This window comes from Aethalodelphis obliquidens, unplaced genomic scaffold (genome assembly GCF_003676395.1).
Source record: "Aethalodelphis obliquidens isolate GAN/ISIS:26980383/991018 unplaced genomic scaffold, ASM367639v1 scaffold65, whole genome shotgun sequence".
Lineage (NCBI taxonomy): Eukaryota > Metazoa > Chordata > Mammalia > Artiodactyla > Delphinidae > Aethalodelphis > Aethalodelphis obliquidens.
Window position 1 is genome coordinate 6,245,825 of NW_020838009.1, and position 25,582 is coordinate 6,271,406.

At 52.7% G+C, this 25,582-nt stretch overlaps 1 protein-coding gene across 6 annotated transcripts in view; it reads left to right on the forward strand.

Moving 5' to 3' along the window:
• Positions 1–25,582, forward strand: part of CEMIP (cell migration inducing hyaluronidase 1) — a 163,477-nt gene that overhangs the window by 119,534 nt on the left and 18,361 nt on the right. For all 6 annotated transcript variants that reach the window (XM_027089408.1, XM_027089407.1, XM_027089411.1 and 3 more), the window contains 10 exons: positions 1,552–1,727; positions 3,792–4,001; positions 13,116–13,321; positions 14,091–14,160; positions 15,152–15,280; positions 17,263–17,348; positions 18,490–18,621; positions 21,587–21,622; positions 21,702–21,857; positions 24,632–24,812. In XM_027089408.1, coding sequence (XP_026945209.1) covers positions 1,552–1,727; positions 3,792–4,001; positions 13,116–13,321; positions 14,091–14,160; positions 15,152–15,280; positions 17,263–17,348; positions 18,490–18,621; positions 21,587–21,622; positions 21,702–21,857; positions 24,632–24,812 — 1,382 coding nt within the window. The remainder of the gene's footprint in view (positions 1–1,551; positions 1,728–3,791; positions 4,002–13,115; positions 13,322–14,090; positions 14,161–15,151; positions 15,281–17,262; positions 17,349–18,489; positions 18,622–21,586; positions 21,623–21,701; positions 21,858–24,631; positions 24,813–25,582) is intronic.

Below are 25,582 nucleotides of genomic sequence, written 5' to 3' on the forward strand. Positions count from 1 at the left end.
GGCTGAGCCGTGCCTTGTTGCTCAAGTCAAGTGAAAGCCCAGTGGTTCAGGCTGCGAATCGACATGAGAGGTTGTTGCTGTCTCTACAATTGCATCATCAAAAAGAAGAGAAAGCACCTACCAGGCAGGTCAGCAGTCTCAGGGACCAGCTGAGTCTAGAGGCAGCCTGAGGTCTCTTTATTCCAGAGAAGAGTTTGGGATTGTTGTGGAGGTGACGATCAAAGACAGTTCCAAACTCCTGTCACCCTGCACCTTTTTTTTTTTTTTTTGCGGTACGCGGGCCTCTCACTCTTGTGGCTTCTCCCGTTGCGGAGCACAGGCTCTGGACGCAGTCTCAGCGGCCATGGCTCACGGGCCCAGCCGCTCCGCGGCATGTGGGATCCTCCCGGACCGGGGCACGAACCCGTGTCCCCTGCATCGGCAGGCGGACTCTCAACCACTGCGCCACCAGGGAAGCCCCTGATTGTTAGTTTTTAAAGATAGGAAGGCCTAATTGTAAAGCAGCTATACTCCAATAAAAAAAACTTCCAGAAAAATTATAACATCAAGAAAAAAATAAAGATAGGAAGGCCTAGACGAGTCTCAAAACAGAACATGAACCCAAGTGAGGGATGAAATGAAGCTACTAGAAGGGGAGGGCTATTGGATTCAAGGCTCTTGAGCTTATGGGAGGGGCTGGGGCTGAGGTCAGTGGCACGAGAGAGAGAGCATCCTCTCCTCCAAGGCCAGCGAGAGGGAGGGAGGTCGTGGTGAGGTCAGCACAGAGTGGGGTGCAAGCTCTCTTTCATTGTTCTATATGCTACCATAGTGGCATCCAGAGCCCGGCAGTGCTGGACACAGAAGCTCCAATCTAGTTCTTTCTAGAAAATTCAGTTGTAGACACACACTCTACAGGAGGTTGAGGAGAACATAGATTTGCCGACTTCAGCAGAATATGGATTTGCACTGCTTTAAAGCATTCGCTCTCAAGAGAGGGTTTGTTTTGTGTCTGTAAGACTCCCAACGGGTAGGCGGTCCAGGGCGTGAGCTCTGTGGGATCATCCAGAGACTGGGTTTCTTCTCTCACGTTGCTCTGCCACCTCCAGGGTGTGTTCACACCCACATGGACGAGGCTGGCCCACCAACAGCGTCCATATCCCAGCCCTATGGCAGAGCAGGGGCCACCTGAAGGGTGCACACGTTCCTTCTGCTATCCTGTGACCACACTGACCTGCAGGGAGGCTGGGAAATGTGGCTGTCCCGGGGATCCTTGTGTCTAGCTAAAATAGAAGATTCTAGTACGGACAAGCAAGAAGAGGGGACAGAAATGGAGGGAGAAACAGTCATTTTTGCCATGGGCTTCAGACATAAGCATGCATGGCTGTGAATCCTGCCTCTTCACTCAGGCAAGTCATTTCACCTCCCTGGGCTTCGTTCTTCTATAAAATGGGACTCGGGGCCGCGGGGACCACCATGCACCATGTAAGCAGCGGAAGCACCTGGCAGGGCCCTGGAAGACAGTGGGCACACGCAGTCCCTCTGATTTCCCACTTTCCCTCCTTTCTGCCCTAGGGAAACCAAGGTACCTGCACATTGGGGAGGAGGTAGATGGTGTGGACATGCGGGCCGAGGTTGGGCTCCTGACCCGGAATATCGTGGTGATGGGGGAGATGGAGGATGGATGCTACCCCTACAGCAACCACATCTGCAACTTCTTTGACTTCGACACCTTTGGGGGCCACATCAAGGTATGAGTCTGCCTGGCTGAGGCCATCAACCCAACTAGGAGGATTCCAGCGATGCCAGCCTATAGGCAGGGATTCTAGGTAGGAAAGGGGATGGAGGGGCAAAAGGTAGGAGCAAGGGAAGGGTACCTTTCTGGAAATTGGAGGGGTCTTATCCCTCTGTGTGCAATTCCATCTGTCCATACTTGGGAACAAGAGAGATGACAGAGGAATGTCTCTTACCCTGCAGTCACATGGCACGTGTCACACTGCCTTCCTGATTTTCAACTTTCAATCATAGCTTTCGTTCCCTTTCTTCATTGTCTAACCCTGGCCACTTCCTAAAAGAACGGGCATTTAACTCACAAAAACTTGCATTTGCAATGGATCCATTAAAATACAGATAAGATGGGGACTTCCCTGGCGGTCCAGTGGTTAAGACTCTGTGCTCCCACCACAAGGGACGTGGGTTCGATCCCTGGTTGGGGAGCTAGGATCCCGCATGTTTCACGGCACGGCCAAAGAAAAAAGCAAAAACAAAAAACCAGAGAAGATGATAAACAGGGGAGAAGAACTAGAAGTTCTAGCGTTACATTTACCTGTGAGTTTCCTGGTGGAGACTCAAGACCCAGACAGATATGATGAGCTGCAGAGTTCTCATTGCACAGTGAAGGAAAATGGTATCAATTCGTTGGAGCTCATGTTTTCCTAGCATTCAACTCAGAGAGGAATTCCTTTTGCATCTCTCTGTGAGGTACCTTTATCTGGCATGTTAAATATCAGACGGCACCCCAATGTTCTTCACGAGGTCATTGCTTCCAATGATTTGAGATTAAAGCTGGTAGAATAACAATATTACCTTGGTGTTCTGTAAAGACAGTTCTTTAGAAGTTAAAATCATATGCTTTAAGGATGAGACTTTCTGGTAATCTAACTGAAAGGAATAATTGAGTGAAACTTACAGAGTTCATAATGGGGGCCCTACTGGCATAGGTAAGACCATTTTTTCTGTCATACGGGCCTAATATAAGATTTCTAGCATTCCTGGCCCCTGCTCATTAAATGCTAGCAGTGCTTCCCAGTCATTGCAACCTCCTAAAACACTTCTCTGTATTTCCAGTCGGTTTCAAGGGATGAGATGGGGACAGAGGTGGTGGTATAACCTTCAGCTGAGAAACTCATTAGGGAAACTAAGCAGAAATAGCAGTTTATGTTACGCAAGCTGCTGCAACCCCATTTCCCATGTTGAGAGTAATCCCTAAGTGATCAGAGCACTCCTTCCCACTTTGCCCAAACTAGGCCTCAGAATCATTCTTAACACAGCTCTCAGGGCAGCCACTACTGGAGTTGGCATTCCAGCTGACACCTGTTTTTGGAAGGCATGGTTAGCCTGTCCTTAAGTCATCCTTCTCTAGTAGAAGTTAGCTGAACTCAGCTTGGGACAGGAATCATTTTTGAACTGTGCTTTTTTGGTGAGCTCCTGGAGTGTAGACACTGAGTGTGATCAGGTGGTTCCTTTGGAATGTGTAGGAATGGCTCTGGGTATACTATGACGTGAGCATGTGAAGCATCCCACAACTCACACTGACAAAGACCCCGAGCTCAGCATCCCCTTCTTACAGCCAGGAGAGGGCCTCAGATGGTGGACCAAGCACGGGCTCTTACTGCCCCGAGGTCCAGCCTGTCCTGGATTCCCCAGCCGTCCTAGGGCATGCTGTTTGCCAGTCTCCCCCGGATTACCTCAGGGTTATCCCTCTCTCATAACACTCAGTGGCTTAGGAGGCAGGAAAAGAGGGTTGAGGCAAGCCCCAGCCGCTGCACGGTCCCGCTGCACCTCTTGATTCCAAGCAGTTCATTGCCCTGCAACATTCCTGTGTCATTAGCAGCAGCCTGTCTCCCTTGAGATGGGAAGAGTCAGGCATCTTGACCTATTTGCGGAGAATGTCTTTGGTTCACTGAGTATCCGAGGTGGGGATCAGCAAAGCACACTGAAGACAACACGTGTGCATGTCTGGAGTGTGGGCAGCAGCGAGGGGTATCAGGGAGCATCTCATGGACTCCTTCTGACTCTGGGCTCTCCTCTCCCAGTTTGCACTGGGGTTCAAGGCCGCACACCTGGAGGGCGTGGAGCTGAAGAACATGGGCCAGCAGCTGGTGGGCCAGTACCCAATTCACTTCCACCTGGCGGGCGATGTGGATGAAAAGGGAGGCTACAACCCGCCCACGTACGTCAAGGACCTCTCCATCCACCACACGTTCTCTCGCTGCGTCACTGTCCACGGCTCCAATGGCCTGTTGGTGAGCACATCCTTCCCGGGGAAGCCAGGGATCCAGAGCCCCTTCACCCTCTCATCCCTTCCCTGCATGTCGGTCTGCTCACTGCTGGGCCCAGGGACCATTAGCAATGGCAGTATGCTTAGATCTAGTCACTTGGTCCAGGGCCATTGGGGGTTGAGCTCAGATTTTAGAACAGTATCAATTGAGAACAGGTCACTGACCAAAGAAGAAGGAGAAAATAGGGGTGTATCTTTGCCAAAGGCACCAGGCTACAGAGATGGGTGAGCAATTAGTGGTCACTGGGAGTCTAGCTCTTGCTGCACCTTGGTTTCCCCAAGGATCATTCCACGACCGTGTGCCACGGCAAATCTGTTAACTGCAGACAAGGCAGGGGTCACGCCAAGACTCTGTACTGTGGCATCTGCCTGACAGGCTTGAGGTAGTGGCAGCAGTGGCCCTTTTCCCTTTTCTTCTGTTGAACCAAGTGTCATCAGAGCAAGCACTCCTGGGAGAAACGCCTTCATTAGTAAATTGGTGTGTGTGTGTGTGTGTGTGTGTGTGTGTGTGTGTGTGTGTGTGTGTGTGGCTTGTCTTGATTTGCACAGATAATTTTTACACTAAAGTGATCCTTCTTTAAATGAATTCAGCTTATTTCCTCCATAAATTTTTCAAGCTGGACATTCAGCCCTGCACGCTGAATCCAGTTTGTGTTTCGTTTGGTTTATGTCACGTTTAGGGAAGCATTTGATAATTTTACACGAAGTGGAACTTTCTTTCAATGCACTAAGCTCATATCCTCTATGAACTTTTAAGCTGGATGTCACGAAACGGCACCCAGCAAACTGAACGTGGTGGCCAGACGTGCTTTGCTCGCCTTAAGTGTTTCAAGAACCATTTGAATTAGTTTTCATCATTTAGAAATGTAGAGATTTCACATAAAAGTCTGCATTCTTGGCTTCTCTTGAAAAGTAGTTGGAATTGGCAACACGAGACCCACATTCCCGCCTGGCAACAATGGATTCAGACAAAGTCGTAGCACCCCACCAAGCTGGGCTTATGCTCTCTGGTTTACGCCATGCCCACCACTTCCTAGTACCGTACAGTAAATGCCCCAGGCAGGGCCACTCATCTCGTTGCCTGTTGGCCTCCGTGGGCATTTGAGTCTGTGACCCCTGCTTTAATCCCACCACGCATGCGGGGATAGGAAGATGAGGAAGCCTGTCAGTGTGTGGTGGGTGAAGCCACTTTCAGGTCTATTCAGTGTGCTCTTACAAAGGAATGCCTGCTGTTGCTGTATTTTCAGTGCTCTGACTTAAAACCCACCGAGTATAAAGAAGAGAGCACTGGTTTGGGGGCACAGTCTAGAAGGGCCTGGTCCACAGGTCATGGGCTGTGGACCTCGGGCAAGTCGCTTACCTTCTCTCAACCTCAGCTCCCTCCTCCATCAGGTTGGGGACATAACACCAAACACATAGGGCTCTGAGGGGCCAGTGCCACGAGGGAGACCCAAGACCCGGTGCCCTGCCCGCTGGGCTCACGTGCAAATGTTGGCTAGGAGCCAGGGCCGGTTCCCCCAGCAGCGGGGTAGAGGGTTGCAGCTGGAGTAGTTGCTGGGAGACATGGGATTATTTTTCGGGTCCAAGAAAGAGGCAAAGGAAGATGTTTTCTGGCAAAAGCAGAAAGATAACAGGATTTCGAATAAATTCGGAAGGTTAGGGATGCAGTAGAAGACACAGGATGAACTTGGGCTCTGGAGCCAGACACTGTGGGTTCCCATCTGGTTGCCACTTCCTAGCTGTGTGACCTGGGTCAGGTGGTCTCCATGCCTCTGTTTCCTCTTCTGTAAGATGGGGAGCAAAGGACACGGACACGCCGTGCCGAGGGGCCTGGCCCAGGTTGGGCCCTGGAAGCGGGCGTCTGGTGGTCCCGTTCGCTCGTGCGGTGTGCCGAGTGAATGCACGGAAGGCAGTTGGTGACTGAGCTGAGAACACGTGCCGAAAAGAACAGCATAGAGTTGGTGAGGAAACATCCCAGTGCTGAGCCTTAGGAGCTTGACCTGCTTTAAGCATTTGTTCTAAAGTTTTGTCCTTAAGTTTAACTTAAATTCGACTATGTCTAATGTTCCTCGAGGGAAAAATATGAAGATTACAAGAAGTCTGTAACTCCAGATCCGGGTTGATTTGAGTGGACGCTGTTCTGAACCTCTGGGCAGTCACATACGTGCGCACACGCACACGCACACACACACACGCACACACACACACACATACTTGCCCTGTGGACATACGGCTGTGCTTTCCCACCCACTTGCTGTGTGATGATCTCGGGCAAGCTATTCAGTCACGTAGGTCTTCAGTTTCCTCATATGTGCTGTGCAGAACAGGATGGCAATCCCCCATGGCTGTTCGGTTAGAAACTATAGATGCGATACTTTGGGCCATCTTAGTAATACAGACCTTCCTCTGAGCAGTGATCCCAGGTCTCACGGGCTCGTGTAGGGAGAGGCAGGGCAAGAAAAGTGCTGGGGGTGGAGCCAGAGTGCCCTCATCAGGGCAGCGCTGAAAGGGAGCATCTCTGTGCACATGCAGGCTGGGGAGAGGTGGGGAAAGTTAGCACAGGCCAGGCGTCCAAGTTCATGGATATGGGCAACGGACGGAGAGCGGTGTGGGGGGCATGGAAGGCAGGGGGCCAGGAGTGGCCATGGGAACTGGTACCTCCGGAACAGCCAGGTGGGTGAGTCGCACCCACGGCAGAGATAGGTTTTTGGAGCCAGAGCTTTGGACAACTCAGGACCCGAAGACCCCGCCTACCAAAGCCTTCCTCCTGTCTGGCCGCCAGGGATGCCAGTCACCAGATGGGGAGGGCGCATCCCTCAGCTCCCTGGGTGTCGTCCAGACGCCAGGTGGCCCAGGTGCTTTGCACAGGCCTTGCCGAGGCGCCAACACAGCCTTATCTCGATGGCCACGCGGGGCTCCGGCCACACTCCGCTCAGGCCCGCGCTCGGCGGCCTAGCTGGGGCTTAGGACCTGGAGCGTGCAGATCTCTGTGGCCTTTCAAGGGGAAACCGAACAGCCATGGCTTAGAATCTCGACGACGTACGCGCCTCTACATCTCTGAGCCAAAGAGGCAGCAGGATAACGGGGGGGGGGGGGGGGGGGTTCTGTGCCTTTCTCTGCGAGCCGCACCCCTGGACGGGAGTTGGGGTGTTAGGGATCACCTCACCCTATAAAGGCTCCATCACTGGGGCAGACAGTTCCGGGTTCAGAAAGGCTGCCTTGGGAGCTGCACTCCCTCCACCAGGATTTCACATTTGCTTCCTTTGTTTTGGCTCTAAGGATTTACCCACGGCTATGTTTAGAAAGATGTTTTTAGCTGATGGGATGAAAGGAGGCCAACAGCAGACAAAGACTGTTTTCTCATTTAGAGAGCAGAGGCCACTCAGTAACATCGTGAATGCCTTTTCCCTCACGCCATCCCCAATCCGGAGGTACCCTAGACCCCAGACAGGCAGTCACTGGCTTGTTGGAAAAAGGGGTTCCTATGTGTGCCCAGCTGGGAGGTGCTGCCCCACCTCACCACTGCTAGACATGCACTGGTACCCCCATCCTCAGAGAACAGCTTCCCTCATCCCCACCTCCTCCTGGGGTGGCCCACCTTTGGTCTTTCCCTTTCTTCACCACCAACTTTTGGAAGGAGTGATCTGAACTTAAGATTTCTGCCAGCATCTGTTACTCAACAAAAATGTGGGCTTCGCAACTTTTGTTCCCCTGAGCCCTGGGGACGGCTCTCAGTAACGTAACTCCACACACTAGCGCTCAGCTCCTGCCCCGCAAGCCCACTGACCCCTGCTCCCTCCTCATCCGACTCTTACCCTTTCCCATGGTGACAGTGTTCGCCGTCAACTAGCGAGGTTAAAAGGATAGAGTCGTAGCAACCTGTGTTCTAATCCTGCCGGTGTGAACTTGACTGATGGATACTTTCTGAGCTTCAGTGTCCTCCTGTGTAAAGTGAGGGTGATGATAGAACCCATCTCAAAGGCTTTGGGGGAACCTGAAAGCAGATAATGCATGTGACATACTTAGCAATGATATTAGATAGTACTGTCACTGTGCCTCTTTCCCTGTGTTCTGTGTAAACCTCACTGGTTCCGTGAGATAGTGGTAGGTATCCCTCCCAGCACACAGAGTCAACCCAATAATTAAATGACCTTGGCAAACACTGAGTATGTGTCTTTCCTCCCCATTTTAGGGATTCACCGTGCATGCTGGCATTGTCAGGCTTGCAGTGAAATGCATTTAATGCTGGTGATCCTAGCAATGTCAAAACTCATTTCACCGCAGAGCCCTTTATTCACACAACCTTTGCCTTTCACAGAGTTAGTGTTCCACAGAGCAGAGCCTGGGAAATGCCTTTCCTGATACTGACACTGTTGACGGTGTCCTTCTTGAAACTGGGGGAGTTTGCACCAAAGCTCCGGGATGCTGGCAGATGGGGGGCAAAGGCTGCCTTCAAAGGAAGGGGCTACCGCACATTATCCGCGGGGTGGACAGCTGTGGGTGTAAGATGGGCTCACGCTACATCTTACTGTGTGTTTCTGAGCTCTGAGGCAGGGCACGGGGGTCACCTAAGTGTTCCTTCCTGGGAAACAATGAATCCATTCCAGTTCTCTTGAGAAAGGTAAAAAAGACTCCGGTACGGATTCTGCCTGTTTTCTCCTCTTTTCCTTTTTTACGGCAGAGTGGATGGGAGAAGTAAACATGTCCTGTCTTTCTTTCTCACCTCATTCACTGCTCCAGATGTGTTACCTCCAGTAGCAGGCCAGGATGTCCTCCAGTAGCAACCAGGATGTCCTCAACAGGCTGCCACATTGACTATGCAGGGGGCGCCCTACATGGATTGCAGCCAGTCCTCAAGCCCTCCAGCCTTAGGGAGACACCTTCCCTTTGGCTTTCCACTAAAGAGGACTGGAGCTCCTTTACCTCTTTGGTGGGAAACTCAGTGCCCTCTGTCCCAGTCTCAGAGCTCTGGGGATTGTGGGCGAGGCTTCTGTTTTCCCTGGTTTCCCCTTTTTCCAGTTTCTTGAATTCGGTCTCACTCATTTCTTGCTTCATGAGATGCTCTCATCTCTCCTTCCCTCCTGAGCCCAAATGAGGAACCCAGACTCCTGGGCTTGTTTCCCCACAAAGTTTCACTGGCCAGGGCTTCCGCTGGCAGAGTGGGAAAGAGATGGGAAGGAGGTAGGGTGCATCATAGGTCAGCACAGAAATCAACTGGAAATGGAGAAACAGGTCCCTCTTCTTAAACCCTCCCCTCGCCTCCCCTCCACCTGGCTCCGGGGATCCTTCCTTCTCCTCCCCCACTGCTCCTGGGCCGCCTTAAAAACTCATTCTCAGGACTTCCCTGGCAGTCCAGTGACTAGGACTCTGCGCACGAGTTAGATCCCTGGTTGGAGAACTAAGATCCCACATGCCACACAGCGGGGCAAAACAACAACAAAAAACACATTCTTCTCCTTATTAGGCAGAGTGATTGGGTTCTCCGTTTCCTTTCCCAGCTTCTATTTGCATATTCAGAAACTCATTAACACACCCTGCGAAGCAAATTACCACCTACTCCAAGGCTCTTTTCTTTAGCAGCTCAAGAAAAAAAAAGAAAAGAAAAGAAAAGTAAACAGCAGAAGTTCAGAAATTACAGTCTTTCTTTTAATAGGATCCTATTTGTAGCCAGGTTTCTCACTAAGATGAATTATATCATACCCACCCTAGAAGGCAGAATCAGACATACAGCTCATTTCTGTGTGTATTTGCTTTAAACAGTAATTTCTTGTTCGTACTGTGTACAGGTTTCAGGGGGAAGTCATCACTTGGGGTGACTCTATGCCCTGATTTGCAAAGAACAGTTCCATTTTACGCCTGCTATCCCAGATTAATGACTAACGGTACCCCCTTTCCCTCTCGATAATGTCCTGGTTCAGACAGTAAACTAAAGGGTCACCCTAATTGAAGCAGTTTCTGAGAGCTGGGGAGTTTCATCCTTCACAATGTCATGCCTAGACTCCACCTAACAACAGCTGAAGACTTAAAACAGCTCTCAGGAATCGTTTTCATGATTGTCAGTCATAAGGGAATATGTCCAGAAGGACAAAGGGAAAATACAGTTTGTGCAAGAGAATGGCAGGGAGCATACACGCTGCTTCTGGATAGCATGCGAGGGGATTCAGTGAGCACCCGTAAGTCCATACGTATGTGTCTGTTCATCCAGCTACTCACTATCTACCTATCTATCTGTCATCTCTGTCTGTCCATCTCAAGCTATGTCACAGTTTAAGTATCTAATTCTGGGAAATGTTCTAAGGAAGAACAATCGTACAATGTCAGAGCTGGAAGGGATTTCAGAAGTCCCCCTAAGGGTACTCAGGCAAATGACACCACAAGTTTGTGATGAAACCAAACTTGAACTTGTGTCTTCTACTCCCAGCCCAGGGCTTTCTTCGACCTTATCATGCTTCTCTCTGGACTCTATATGCCACCTCACCCCACTACTAATGAGAAGCAAGAAATGCAACACAAGATGGGAGGTTTCTTTTCTGGTGCTGTTGAGAATTGATTAGGACACAGGTTTTGGATCAGACAGATGGAGAAGCAAGTCTCAATCCGTCCTTGCAAGAGAAGTGACTCGGGCAGCTTTCTAAGTCTCGGTGCTATCAGTAGAAAGGGAATAGTAGTTTCGATACGGATTAAATGAGATAATATATGTAAAACATTTCACAGTAAACAGTAGTTATTTTTATTCCTTTCCGAAAGGGTTTTTCTCTCCAGAGCACACCTCAAGGGGCCTGGAGGGAATTTCTTATTCAGGCATTTGTTAGAATAAGAATGTACCCAATTCATTATTCACTTGCATTCAAAGAGGACACCCAAAGTGTGATCCAGACGGTGGGCACCTGGGTGCCTAGGATTTAAAAGGAGCTACGGGCCCGGGTCTGAACACTGTTCCATGTCCCCCCTCTGGGCCTGACTGTCCTCCTCTGTAACGTGAAGGCATTGAACTTGCTCTCGATGTCTCTGCCAGCACGAGCAGCCCACGTTTTTCTTGCCTGTTCCTCCCATGCTTGTCTTTCCAGGAGATTTGCAACAAACTTTCCTAGCTCACTAGGAGGAAAGGAAGCAGTCCCATTGCATGACCTTGGTATTGACTAAAATGCTTATTGGTGCACTGAGTAGCATTCAAGATCACGCCCTTGCCTATTACCAAAGATTAAGGAAGCGATCCTCGTTTGCGAAAACGAAGAGCTTGCCTGGAATAGGGCAGTTGTGCCTGTGCTCCGTCCTCATGGGTGAATGGACACAGTCAGAAAACTGGGGTTCCAGGGGGCTTCCCTGGTGGCGCAGTGGTTGAGAGTCCGCCTGCCGATGCAGGGGATGCGGCTTCGTGCCCCGGTCCGGGAGGATCCCACATGCCGCGGAGCAGCTGGGCCCGTGAGCCATGGCCGCTGAGCCTGCGTGTCTGGAGCCTGTGCTCCGCAACAGGAGAGGCCACAGCAGTGAGAGGCCCGCGTACTGCAAAAAAAAAAAAAAAAAAAGAAAACTGGGGTTCCAACCCTGGCTTTGCACATGTGGGTTTTGTGACCTTGGGCAAATCACTCAACCTTTCTGAGTCTCATTTTCCTCATCTCTGAAAAAAATTAGTGCAGGATTATGTAAGATTTCAGCAAGATTAAAAGATATAAGAGCCAGGCCAGTGCTGGGGCATAAAGGGTCCTAGTTCTGGATGCTTCTAGAGCACGTCTGCCTGGGAGTTGGGGAGTAGGTAAGATTTGCCATAGAAAAGGCTCTGGAGGGAATTGGGGTGTTTACCCTCGATTAGTGCTTCTCAGGGACAATTTTTTCACCTCCCTTCCCCAGTGGAATACTTGGCAATGAACGCCTGGAGACGTTTTTGGTTGTCACAGCTGAGAAGGTCCTGCTGGCATCTAGTGGGTAGGGGACGAGGGATGTTGCTAAACTTCCTACAATGTACAGGACGCCCCTCGAAATGGTAACAGTGCCGACAGGGGAGTGGTTTGGGGATGATGTGTGAATTTCTCAGGGCCTGGTGCAGCAGTGGGTACTTACTAGGTGTGGGTAGAATGGTGTCATAGGGGAGCAGCAGCTTCCCTGGTTGGGGGACATCACTGGGCAGTCAGGACCCCGGGGGTGGGCTTGAGGATGGAAGATCTCAGATGGTGTTTCTCACCATCCTCATGCCCCGCTGTGGACAGGGCACCTTGGGCGGTAGCGTGCATCTCACCTACGGGGTGTTCAAGTGAAGCACGATGCCCGTTTGTCAGGGTTGCTCGTGAACAGAGCCCTGCTTGAGAAAGGGAGCTAGGGCTCAGGCCAGAGGCCCTCTACCCACCTTCTCGTTCTCAGACTGATGAGTTCATAGACATTCAGACCCGGAAGGGGCCTCGGAGATCCTGGACTTGGACTCCTCCATTGTGTGGTGGGGAAAGTGTGTTGGCGAGAGGTTGGCAGACTTGTCTGAGAGCCTGTGATGCTTGTGGGCACAGCTAAGGCCGTACTCCGCGTCTCTCCATGCCTTCAAGTGGTTTCTCCACTCGGCCCACTGACTGTGATTCCAAGAAGAATATTGAAGAGCTGGAGTTTGCAGCATTTTCTGGTTTTCTGCAAGTGTGGCTCGTTGTGGTTGCAGGCTGCAAAGCTGGCTTGCCTCCACGGGAGAGGGCACAGTGAGGAACCAGCCTTACTAAGAAGCCCCCCTGGCCTGGCTCAGACGGAGCTCTCCCTACCCCCCTTTCTGGTGGGACCTCCACATGAAGTCCTCGTGAGCAGTGTACTCGCCGTGTCCTCACCAGATTAGGCTCCCAAGGCCTCGTCCCCGGTCTGCAGTCGGGCCCACCTCTAGCGGTTTGTTCTTCTCCCCACCCCATGAAGGCTCAGCTGCAACACCTCCAGCTGGAAAGGACTTCAAAGTCACGGCTCTGTCGTACCCATGTCAGGTCCACCTCCAACCCCCCAGATCCCCTCTCAGAGCCCGGTGCCTGGCTTAGGTTGTTTGATGTTTGTTGAGTGGCTGAATGAGCACATGAGTAATGGCGCTGGGCGAACTGTCGCTCTGTCTTGACCCCTGCAGGTCAAGGACGTTGTGGGCTATAATTCTTTGGGCCACTGCTTCTTCACGGAAGATGGGCCAGAGGAACGCAACACCTTTGAGCACTGCCTCGGCCTCCTTGTCAAGTCTGGAACCCTCCTCCCCTCCGACCGTGACAGCAAGATGTGCAAGATGATCACAGAAGACTCCTACCCGGGGTACATCCCCAAGCCCAGGCAGGACTGCAAGTAAGCACCTCCCTTTCCCTGCCCTGGCCCGCGCCGGGCCTGTGTGCACGTGCTCACACGACTTCCCAGCCCAGCGTCTGACTTCTCACTCTTGGGTTCCCGAGCGGCTTAGACCTCACAGCCCTTGACCACCCAAGGCTCTCAGCTGCTCAGACAGAGGGCAGGAGAGTGTTTTCGACTTCTCCCTGCTCAGTGTGCCTCACAGGCGTCGTTTTTGGCCAAAGAGAACCACTGTTCTCATCCTCGGGCTTTCCCTGAGGCCACACGGTGCTCCTTTGAGGAGAGGAAGCGGGCTGCCACCTCGGAGCCCACAGCGTGTACACGTGGGCACCAGCTGCGCTGGTCTGTTTCTTGACGTGAGAGAGTCAGAGACAGAGAGAGAGAGAGAGAGAGCAAGAGAGGGAGAGCTTCCCGTACAGTCAACCTTCCGAGTCCAGGGCCTCTCCCTCAGAGACAGCCATTTTTCTAGGTTCTCCTGACTTATATTTCTTCTAGGGTCCATCTCAGATTTAACCCACAAATGTGCTTATACCTTCAAGAGCCATGCCCCATGCAAATTCTGAACGTGTTAAAGGCATACGTGCACCCCAGTTTAATGAGAAAACTGGGTTTCAGATGAGCAAATCAAGGGCATCTCAAATCACTGATAAGAGGCTCATCAAAGCAATGTTAGAGTCCCTGACATGGGCCACCCCTCCGCCCCAGGCAGCAAGGTGGGAGCCAGTAGCCCTCTGTCTGACGCCATTCAATCTCTGCCCCCCGCCCACAGTGCTGTGTCCACCTTCTGGATGGCCAATCCCAACAACAACCTCATAAACTGTGCTGCTGCGGGATCCGAGGTGAGCAGAAACATCCCTTTTTTGGGTGGGGCTGGGGGAGAGGAGACGGCCGGGGCCAACCCTGAAAGATGTGTGCCCTGAGCCCCCAGTCTAGGTATCCGTGCAGTCAGGCTTAGCGTGAAGAGGGGAGAGCCAGCTTGGGAGGCAGATGGACTCTGGCCTTTCGTCACACTGGTGATCATAGCTAATGAGTAATCAGTAGCCTTATTAGATGCCTGGCACATCGGTGTTCTAAGCTCAAATTTTTAAATTATATATTTCACACTTTATTTTTTGTGTGTGGTGTGTGCACAAGCTCATTTACTTTTATCTATTTATTTTTGGCCATGCCACGCAGCATGCGGGATCTTAGTTCCCCATCCAGGGATTGAACCTGTGCCCCTGCTTTGGGAGCGTGGAGTCTTAACCCCTGGACTTCCAGGGATGTCCCATAAGCTCCAATAATTTAATTCTTGTGTCAACCCTATGAGGTTTGTACTATGGTGGGGAGGAAAGTTAGGCAGGGACATGCACAGGATACAAACACGGTATTCTGTCTACACAGCCCTGCCCTTACCCACCCCTTCATGCTGCTTACCTTCCTGGGGAGCAGGTCAGGTGCCGTCTCTGGGCCTCAGCTTCCATATCTGCAGAATAAAAGGGTAAAGCCAAGGACACTCAGGCAATCCTCCCATTACGTGTCAGGAGGGGGAGATTAACCCCGGCAGTGACTCTGAAATCCAGCCATTTGGCACCCATGGCTGATACAGTAGGACCACAGATACAGTAGGACCACAGAAGGGTTTTAACAGTCAGGATGGACGCCCACCCCCCAAAATATATTCGCCTCAAACTTCTCGCTGTTTCCCGCGGGTGTGTCTGGGAATGGGCGTTGGGGCCATTTGGGTGATAGCGCTAGGCCCACCCCTAGTCTGGGCCATCCCGTCACCCCAACAAGAAGCTCCCTGGTGCTGAATTCTGTGGCTTTTTCCCCCATGTCCTCCTCCACCAGGAAACTGGATTTTGGTTCATTTTTCACCACGTACCGACGGGCCCCTCGGCCGGAATGTACTCCCCAGGTTATTCAGAGCACATCCCACTGGGAAAGTTCCTTAACAACCGAGCACACTCCAACTACCGGGTAAGTCCTTCCAGGCCTCCCCGCCCGCCCACTGGTCCTTCTTCCCAGGCCTGCGCATAATTAGAGCTGGAAGAGCCACAGCTCCCCCTGGCAGCCCCGGAGCTGGGCCCCTGAGTTCGATTTCGCAGTTCACTTGGGGATGGGAGCGGTGGTGACCCCAAAAAGCCAGGCCTGATCTGTGAGCTAGGGAAGGTCAGGACCTGGTTCTGCAGGAAGATGAAGGTAGCATTAGCATCCTCTCCTCTGGTCGCTTTTTTTTTCTGGGAAGCGGGTCCTCCATCCATGCAGTGCTAGGGAGGCAGGTGGAAAACAGACATTTCTGTCATCTTCGTTTGCTCATCAGTAGTTCTGTGTGTCCAGCACCAAGCGAGGTGCTGGGGAAAGGGACTGGGCTCTCGGGTGTGTCAAGGGCCCCCAGTTGAGGACAGCATCCAGACAGACCAGAGTCATGGGCACGTGGGAATGGAGCTGGGAAGCAAGGCTGAGACCAGAGATGCTGTGCTGGGGACAGAGGTGGTCTTGGGGACGCAGGGGCAGTGTGCAGATAGAGGCCCGAATGTCAAGGCTGTTCTTCTGGGCCGCTCCCTAGTGGTACAGATGAAGAAACAGAGGGTCCTAGAGGAGAATGGATGCATTCAGTGTCAAAACCAAAGAGACTCAACTAGGGAGAAGCCCATGAAGATGAGAAGTAATCTCAGAATAGACCTGTGTATACAGCTAGGAGGTGGGGTGTGCCTGGGAGAGCCGTCTCCTTACGGAGCAGGTGCAGAGGCTCTGGGGGCTGTGGGAAGCAGGGGCGGTACTCCTTGTCGAGATCCCTTCGTTGAGAAGCCTTCCTATGAGCCGCAGGTAGGCCACGCAGTACCTGGATGTTTGGAGAGGTTGGAAAGGGGAGGAACACGTGAGGGAGGATGGTTTCCAACAGGGAACTAGGCAAGGACTCCTGGCCACAGATGGAGGGAGGGGCCCTCGGGGGTGGCAGGGTGGGAAAGGAGCAAAGAGGATCCTCGAGCTGGATGGATTCCGCTGCCTGGATTCCGGATGGGTTCCGAGCCAAGGAGGAGCCCCGCGCGTGGTGTTCACACCTGGTGAGCCCTGACTCGGTGCCACCGTGTGAGGGTCCTGCTCCCAGACTCTTCACGTGGCTTCTCTTATTTGGTCCTCACAGCAGGAATTCAGTGTTATCATCCCATCTTACACAGACTGCAACTGAGGCCCGAGAGGTGAAGGGATTTACCTAAGGTCCTAGCTCATGAGAGAACAACTGGGAATCAAGTCCCACTTCTCTTGACTCCCATCACCACTGCTTAATTAGAAGTCAGTTGAAGATCACAATAGCCAGTGTCCTCCAGTTCTGTAAAGAAGGAGTCCAAGCCTCCCTAGGAGGCCAAGGGAATCCAGCCCTGAAGGCGGACTGAACGGGGCCTCACTGGGCAGCCTCACTCCCACTCACCCATGGCTGACAAAGTGGACACCTTTGGAGCCAAATAAGAAAGCGAGGTTCTTTCCTTGGGTCAGGCGACAGCCAAGACAAGACTGGGGAAGGCTCCCAGACCCCTGCCCCAAGGTAAAGACGGGACTTAAGTTCGGCATCTTCTTTGCATCACTGCAGACACATTTCCCAAGAAATCATATCTGTCATCCTCAATTTGGGGCCTGGGCTTATAACTGCCCAATGCAGTGTGAGTTTGGGGCATGGACTTCGCTGTGTGGCCTTGGACAAGATACTCAACCCCTCTAAACCTCAAGGTCCTCATCTGTACCTCCAAGAGGACACCTTATTCCAGATTTGACTTGAGCAATGCAGAGCAATGCAGGTTCTTCACCTCCCTCGTTGCAGACCCCCTACTTCTATTAATGCGTCCTGAGAGGGAAGCTGGTTTCACTGGAGCATTCAAGAGTACGCAGTGAGGCTGGGTGTGAGAAGATGCCTGCAATCTGCTGTCCGAGCTCATGTGTCCCTGAATGTCCCCTCTCCCCAGGCTGGCATGATCATAGACAACGGAGTCAAAACTACCCAGGCCTCCGCCAAGGACAAGCGGCCCTTCCTCTCCATTATCTCCGCCAGGTAATTCTATGGGCACGTTCTGTGTGCTGCGCATGGAGCTCGTTGCTGGGGGTGCCATGGTGAACATCGAGCAGGGCCAAATCTGAGTCAGGGCTGAGGCTTCACCAGCTGAAGGGAAAAGAAATTCTGAGAGGTTTCTAAAAAAATCAGCAAAATCCAATACCTGCTTTTTGATAAGTTGACAGGACTGGCCAGGGCCCCAGCAGGTTGGACCAGGATAAAAAGGTGAAGAGAAAAGAAGGGAGGAATTTCGCTATCGATTTAATAGGAACATTCAGGTTGTACCTATAAGTACATCTGGAGCTCAGCCCAAGGCCAGGAGCTGCTTTTAAGAGATGCTGTCAAAACCTCAAGGTACTTAGGAAAATCAGGACCCTTTAAGGAGACCAAGTGCTTGGTCTCTGTCAAAAGTGGGTAACACCGGGGGCTTCCCTGGTGGCGCAGTGGTTGAGAGTCCACCTGCCGATGCAGGGGACGCGGGTTCGTGCCCCGGACCGCGAAGATCCCACATGCCGCGGAGCGGCTGGGCCCGTGAGCCATGGCCGCTGAGCCTGCGCGTCCGGAGCCTATGCTCTGCAACGGGAGAGGCCGCAACAGTGAGAGGCCTGCGTACCACAAAAAAAAAAAAGTGGGTAACACCAATGACGTGATCATGTCCATGGAAGACATGACATGGAAGACATCAGGAGCACCCAGGCTCAGTGCTCCATTTGGTGGCTAAGATGTAGAAGCCCAGGAAAGGCACCAGGTCAAGGTTACCCCCAGGGGAGTAGAGAGCTGGGCACCTCAGACTCCCCTTCCCGGCCACAGGGCTGCATTGCATGCCAGGTTTGGGACTGGCTGTCTGAACTTCCTTCTGTGATTTGACCCCTCCTTGGGGCGGCGGGGTTCCCCAGTGGTGATGATAACAAGAGCAGTGACATGTCTGTAGGATGCATGGGGCTGGACCCTGGGGAAAAGACCTCTGATTTCCGCACCAAGCTCAGGAAGTTCCCTGCAGAGCCCAGGGGGTGTGAGTCGGTTGCTGTTTAGCCGGAGTCTTCCGGGCACCATAAGCAGAGAGAAGCTCACTGCCCAGAAGGCAGTCAGTTCAGGGGTCCCCTCAACACGGCCACCTGTGCCTCCCCATGCTGTGTTCCAGATACAGCCCCCACCAGGACGCCGACCCGCTGAAGCCCCGGGAGCCGGCCATCATCAAGCACTTCACTGCCTACAAGAACCAGGACCATGGGGCCTGGCTGCGTGGCGGGGACGTGTGGCTGGACAGCTGCCGGTGAGTGTGGCGTTGGCACAGCGTGGGACGATGCTCCTCCCCTGGGCAGGGGACAGACACGAGCGAGACAGAGAGAGGAATCCAGACATACCGATGTTTGACCTTCTGGTCGCCCACCCAGGCAGAAGCATGGAATGGCAGCGGGCAGTGACCCAGAGAACCCCCTAGAAGCAGCATGTGGCTTCAGCCCACCGTGCCAGGGGCTGTGGGGCATGACTTGCCCCCAAATAGTCACTGGGCTTGGCTGTAAGTCACATACCTTGTCATATAACCAGTCAGCGAAAGGCAGGAAGGAAGGAGGAAGGAAACCGGCACTTTCTAGGCACCTTCTGTGTGCTGGATCCTTGGTTGCATTTCTTTCTTACCATGTTTCTTGGAGATATAAATTCTCATCTCCATCTTAGACAATGAGACTCAGTTGAATGAATTTTCCGAAAGGTGAATAGTTGAACTGGGACTTCAAATACCAGCACATCAGACTCCAAGGCGCAAAGGAAAAAGACAAGGAACCCCGAGTTCTGATATAAGGTCCCCATGGAGAGCCACGGCCCACACTGGACAAGAGCCGGAGGGACCGGCAGCTGAGTTGGGACTTCCTCTAAGGGAGTAGCATGAAATGTTCTCCTCAACTCCCTTTACTGTTAAAAAATGGGAATCGGAAACTCTACATGGGAAATAAGTGTATTTCTCCATTTTATCATGACCAGTTAAAGGAGAAGTGAAGGGAGACTTGCTTGTGAAAGGAGCAAGAGGAAGTGAGAGTGTGTGAGGAGAGAAACAGATTTCACACACACACACACACACGCTCACACGTGTAAAGGCTTCTCAGAAAAGCAGAGGCCTGGGCAAGACAGACACTGACCCATGGATGGACCCCAGAGAGAGCCAGACACACACAGGGATGGAAAGGGAATGTCGCTGGCAGAGAAACCGGGGCGGGTTTTTTTGTGGGGTCAGAGAAGAGAGGAAGGGATAGAAGAGGATTTTGAGAGTTTTGGGGAGAGGGGAAAGGGAAGAAGAGAGCCTCTTCTGGGCTTCTGAAGGGCGTTTAGGGTGTCAGACGGGAGGCAGGCTTGCTCTGAGTGGCTCTAGAGAGCAGAAGTTGCAGATCTGGGCTGATTTCCACTCAGTAGCAGGAAGAACTTTCCTGCAACACAAGACGCTAGTCAATGAGAAGAGCTGCTCATCCCTAGAATAGAGGCCCAAGGCCACTTGAGAGAGAAATTATGCAAGAGGTGAATGAAAGAGGAAACAGATGGGGGTCAAAGCTAAACTTCTCTGCGGTGTTCTGCCTCCAATGAATGTCTAGATTGCTGGAAGTTCAGGTCCCCGTAGAGGGAGTGGATGCCAGACTTGCGGCCGAAAGACAAATTGTGAAGCACTCCCCTGCCAGAGCGGGTGGCTCTTCTAACCCTTCCCCAGCCTCCTTCCAAGGTAGCCCAGAATCTGGCTGGTGCAGAGGTTGTCGTCCCGTGAGTGGGCACAGCCAGGGGCTGACAGAAGATGGGGATCCCTTGAGAAGCTTTGAGCCTTTGGCCATGGTGTCCATTTCTTAGGAAGGTCGCTCCAGCAAACCACGCCGTGGGTGGAGGCACTCCTAGAAGTGGGAGGGACAACTAATAATACGGCAGTGGTCCAGAGGAGAAGGAGTTACAGTGAGAACTTAGGTGAAAATGCGCTTCGGGAGAGGGAACAGGCTTGGGTGGACGGTAACTGTTTTGCTTTATGTGTGTTAAGTTTGAGATGCATTTGAGATACCCCCGTGGAAATACACCGAAGTCTGGAAGTGCAGGGGGGAAGGGCGGCTGATTTTAGAGTCACCAGCAGACTGGTAGGGGTGGAGGCTGTGAGTCCTCATGCCATCCCCAGGGGCACAGTGCAGAACAAGAGGACCTTGGGCAGAGCACTGGGGGACAGCGGTGGTAAGGAAAAACCATGAAGAGCCTGGGAAACAAAAATCAGGGAGTCCTGGGAGAGAACTACAGGGCCCTGGAAGGTGGGCCTTGAACGGTGAATTTGAACTGGATGGGCTTCAGACAGGGAGAAGTGCACGCGTCCCGGAGGACGGGGAACAGGGCGCGCAGAAGCAAACCGGGAACTAGGGAGACTTCAGGCGGCCGGGACGCTCCCTGGAGCAGAGGGAAAGTGCATTCACTTGGGCCTGAAGCATGAGGGCAAGGATTGGGCTTAGGTTTCTGGATGCTGTGAAGCCACCGGAGTTTAGGAAGCAGAGAGTGGCACTTGGAGGGGATGTTCACCCCTGGGACAAAGGAGGTGAAGGCAGCCGTCATATCTGGACCCACGGTCCACGGCAGCACAGACCCAAGGCTCGGCTCAGATTCTGTGGGACCCCTTATCACTCGCAGCCAGACTTCCTCCAGAAATGTGCTCCTCCTGGCCCGCAAAATGGACAACGGCAAAAGGGAGCTGATGAGATCGCTGCAGTGTAATTGCAAACTTACTTCTCAGGGCCAACGTCCGCCTGACTTCTGGGAAAGTTAGAAATCGGCTATTAGGGTCCTTCCTGCTGTGGCTGAAACAGTAATGAGGATGGCTACGGGCAGTGGAACTGCATCCGTGTACCCCCACCGTTACCCAGGGCGGGCTGGTCCTGAGGGTAGCAAGACCTTCCGCGTCCCTTTGGTCCAGTATCCCACTGAGCCCTGGAATCACAGGTGGGGGTGGGCTGGAGAGGGAGGCCCATGGAATCCAGTCTGAACGCTGCTAATGCAACGTGGCAGCAAACGCTGAGAGCCCCTGCGTTCACTCTTTTCTCTTTGGAGTCAGACACTGTGTGGGTGGGGATCTAGGCGATCCCATTACACAGAACGTGCAAGCCTGCTCCCTCAGCAAACCCCGTGCTTATGCAAAGACCCCTCCCCTACCCAGGATCCACGGTATGACAGCAGGGCAGGGAGGAGTCCTTCCCTCCACGACTTCACTGACTGTCTGCTCTTGTCCCCAGGTTTGCGGACAATGGCATTGGCCTGACCCTGGCCAGGTAAGAGCCAGTCATTGCCCTTGGCACCCTGTGGGTTGCTGTCTCTGGACGTCTCATTCCGGACATCTTCTCTCTACAGTGGTGGGACCTTCCCGTATGACGATGGCTCCAAGCAGGAGGTCAAGAACAGCTTGTTTGTTGGCGAGAGTGGCAACGTGGGGACAGAGATGATGGACAACAGGATCTGGGGCCCAGGTGGCTTGGACCACAGCGGAAGGACCCTCCCCATAGGCCAGTAGGTTTGCAAGCACGGCAGCTTCTTTGTTCTGCATGGCTTAACCTAAACGACAGCAGTGGAAGGAAAGATGCTAGGATGTGATTTCTACCTGTGGACTATGAATTCCTCTGTCCTCTACTGGTCAGAGAAATCACTGAAACAATGGAGATTAACCAGCAGGGGGGTGAAATCTAGAATCAGAGAGAGAAGTCAAAAAACTGTGTCGAATATGAGTCAACAGGGAGACACAGCTGTCAAAACATAAAACGTTGTTCTGAGCTACGTTAACGGGAATTTAGTGTCCAGGATGGGCGACCATGGCTTCCTCTCTCCTCGGACAGCACCCCCACTGGGAGCATCTCATCCACCTCTGATGGTGGCAGAGTGATAGTCACACACAGATTGAGATCTTCAACCAGAGGCTGGGACCAGACGTGGGGGAACAGCCCGGGAGATGCTGTCACACATTCTCAGGGCTGCTGTGCGCATACAGGATGAAACTCACTCTGTGTTAGGGTTAGAATTGGTTTTGTGCAGGAAGGAGTTTTCTAGCAGTCAGGTTTGTTAAACAGCAGAAGAGCATGCCTGTCCTGGAGGGTCACAGGCTCTCTGCTGCTGGATGATAAGCAGGTGGTTGGAGAGGGAGGGGGTGACTTGGAGAGCGGACGCACCAACGGAGCAAAGGGACTTGGTTAATTCCTCGGAAAGCTGCAGCTTGGGTCCGTGGTGAGGAAGTCTCTCCTTCTGATGGTGTTTCTGTTCAGACAGGAATTCAAGCCAGAGAGCCACAAGCAGCAGCGGGCTAAGATGAGCCCTTTCTGCCCCTCTGAGCTTTTCCCTCTTTCTCTAGGAATATGTCCTTCCTGCCTCTACAGGTGGGACATAGGCCTGAACTCCCAGCCCTCGTGGGATGGGTATCTTTGAAAAGAGTTTGCAGAGAGAACCACAGTCTCCTTTGGCATGAGTGACCCAGAAGCCCTTGTTCCTGTCTAGCCTGAGTGGTGTAGCCGTCCCTTCAGATCATTTTTATGAGCAACGCTGGGTTTGCATATTTGGGTTTCTTTGCTGAGGGTTACCAGCCTCCCCAGGGCCAGAACGTTCTGACGACTTCCAGAGGTGGGTTTGTTTATGGAGGCCTGACAGCTTTGTCAGACTTAGGCAGGTCCCTCAAACTGCATTTGTAAGCAGGAGCCCAGGACCCCACGGTCCTGATCGTGAGGGATTCATCCCGTATGGGCCTGGGTCGGGGTCCAAGGGTAGAGTAAGCACACAGTTTAAATATAGAGCCAGTGAGAACGGGCTGTCCCTAAGATACCTTAAATGGAAAAATGCATGGCGCCACTCCGTGAGAGCCAGGCTTCAAGGCGACGACATTCATCAATTACAAATATAAAAATACAGAAATACCAGAAGCCCTTGGCACACCGTGTGCTGCAGGGACATTGCCGAGACTGGTGCCACCAGGCCCTTCCTCAGGGAACCGTATCTGGTGAGGGGAGCTCAGCGCTGAAGTAGGGACCAGCTGGAATGTGACTTCTCCCCATAGATTGCCCTTTTCTGCTCTCTTGTCCCTCTTTCTGCCCTTTCTTCTTTATGTTCACCATGGAAGGAGAAGGCCCTGAGCCAGAAGTAGAGATACCAGTAAAAGCGTAAACATTGGGCTTGAAGAATGAGCAAGACTAGCTTTGGGGCCAGGCCCAAAAAGGATCGGCCCAGCCAGCCCCTCCTAGGCCCTTGTTTCCCACGCCCTGCTCAGGAGTCCGTGGCAAAGGAGAGAGGCATCTCGAGCACCCTGCCCCCTTGCTGGGCCGAAGGCAGAATTTCCAGGTCCCCAGTTCTCCTCCAGCCCCTCCTATAGCTCCAGCTCCAGGCCTTTTGCCTCTTCCTCCCTCTTTCCCTGCCTCTGGGGTATCAGGCCCTTCTAGGGGTCCCCTGGCAGTTCACAGTCTTGCCCTCCCAAGGGGGCCTGCCCTCCCTTCTAGGGATGCTTGAAACATCACCATGCAGCTATTTTTCTGTTTCATTATCACCTTCCATTCTGTGTCCTTCCTCTCCCTAGTTTCCCAAACCCCGCGTACTGCCCATCGAAAGGCTTACTCACAGAGAGAAAGCTCATCTGGGTCTTAATCTGATTAAATTGTTACAGCAACTGAGACCAAGGCGATAATGAGTAATGGCTCTACTCTCCCAAGGGACACGATACTGGCTCTCTCCGGTAATATTTATTTATCCAATGCCTCTTCATAGGATGGGAATATGTGGGGAAATGTTTGTTTTTTGTTTTTTTTGCGGTACGCGGGCCTCTCACTGTTGTGGCCTCTCCCGTGGCGGAGCACAGGCTCCGGACGCGCAGGCTCAGCGGCCATGGCTCACGGGCCCAGCCGCTCCACAGCATGTGGGATCTTCCTGGACCGGGGCACGAACCCATGTCCCCTGCATCGGCAGGCGGACTCTCAACCACTGCGCCACCAGGGAAGCCCTGGGGAAATGTTTGTATAGAGGACCGTCTCTCAAACCCCAAGCCAGCAGCTAGACATCCATCTCTCCATCCATCCATCCATCCATCTAATAATTCATCCAGTTATCATTTATTGACATTTACTGTGTCCATAAATGCTCTCTCAGTGAATTAATTAATGCCTCAATAATGTTCTGTTAGAGGGGGAGTTTTGGGGATGGGAATCAGGAGTGGTTTACCCAGAAGGTCTCTTACCATCCACCTCGGAGGGTGTGAACAGTGTTGCGGCACTGCATGGCAATCAGCCTGACATCTGGCTTGCTTAACTCCATAGGAATTTCCCGATCCGAGGAATTCAGTTCTACGACGGCCCCATCAACATCCAGAACTGCACTTTCCGCAAGTTTGCAGCCCTGGAGGGCCGGCACACCAGCGCCCTGGCCTTCCGCCTGAACAATGCCTGGCAGAGCTGCCCCCATAACAACGTAACCGGCATTGCCTTTGAGGACGTCCCGGTGAGTCCTCGAGGCACCAGGGTGAGCTCCCGGCAAACCCAGACCTTGGGCGGTGATTCACAAGTCCCTGCGGGGCCCGAAGTTTGAGCCGTTGCCACCGCCGCAGGGGTTGAACATTCTTCTCCAAGCAGGCTGGGCCACGTCCCAGGTCTGTCTGCATCCAAACTGGAAAAGTACAAGTGTAGTTTGCCCCGCAGGTCAAGTCTGGGTAAATGCCCCCTTGCCCTCACCCTGCTCAGAACCCACCCAAGCCTCAGAAGGAACTTTCCACTGCCCTCAAGGTTCTGAGGCTCTGGTCCTCCAAGGCTCTTGGGTTCAACCTACCGAGTCTGGTGACCGGGCCACTTCAGTTAGCACCATTCATCTAAAAAAAAAAAAAGAAAAAAAAAACAAACAAAAAAAACCCCCAGCAATTCCCAAAGGAATCGTTGCTGAAGATGCTCTGTTTAATTTCTCCCGGAGAGTGGAACATAAACAGGGCCCTCCTAGCCCTAGGCAGCCAACAAGTTAGGAGCCGGGGGTGAGGAGGTCGGGACAAAGGGCTGCGCTTTGAGACGAGGCAGGTCCGGGGCTCCTGGTGCCTTTTCTCTGGGTTACAGCTTGCCCAGACCTCCATTCCTCCTCCAGCCCTCTGCTCCTGCCCTCTGCCTGTCTGCCCAGTTCCTGGCAGCCTGAGCGAAAAGATGTGAAACTCAAGTTACTGAATTTCCTTACTCAGGCCACCGAGGGCCTGAAAGAGGTCAGTCATGGAAATCTCCAAGGGCTCATGT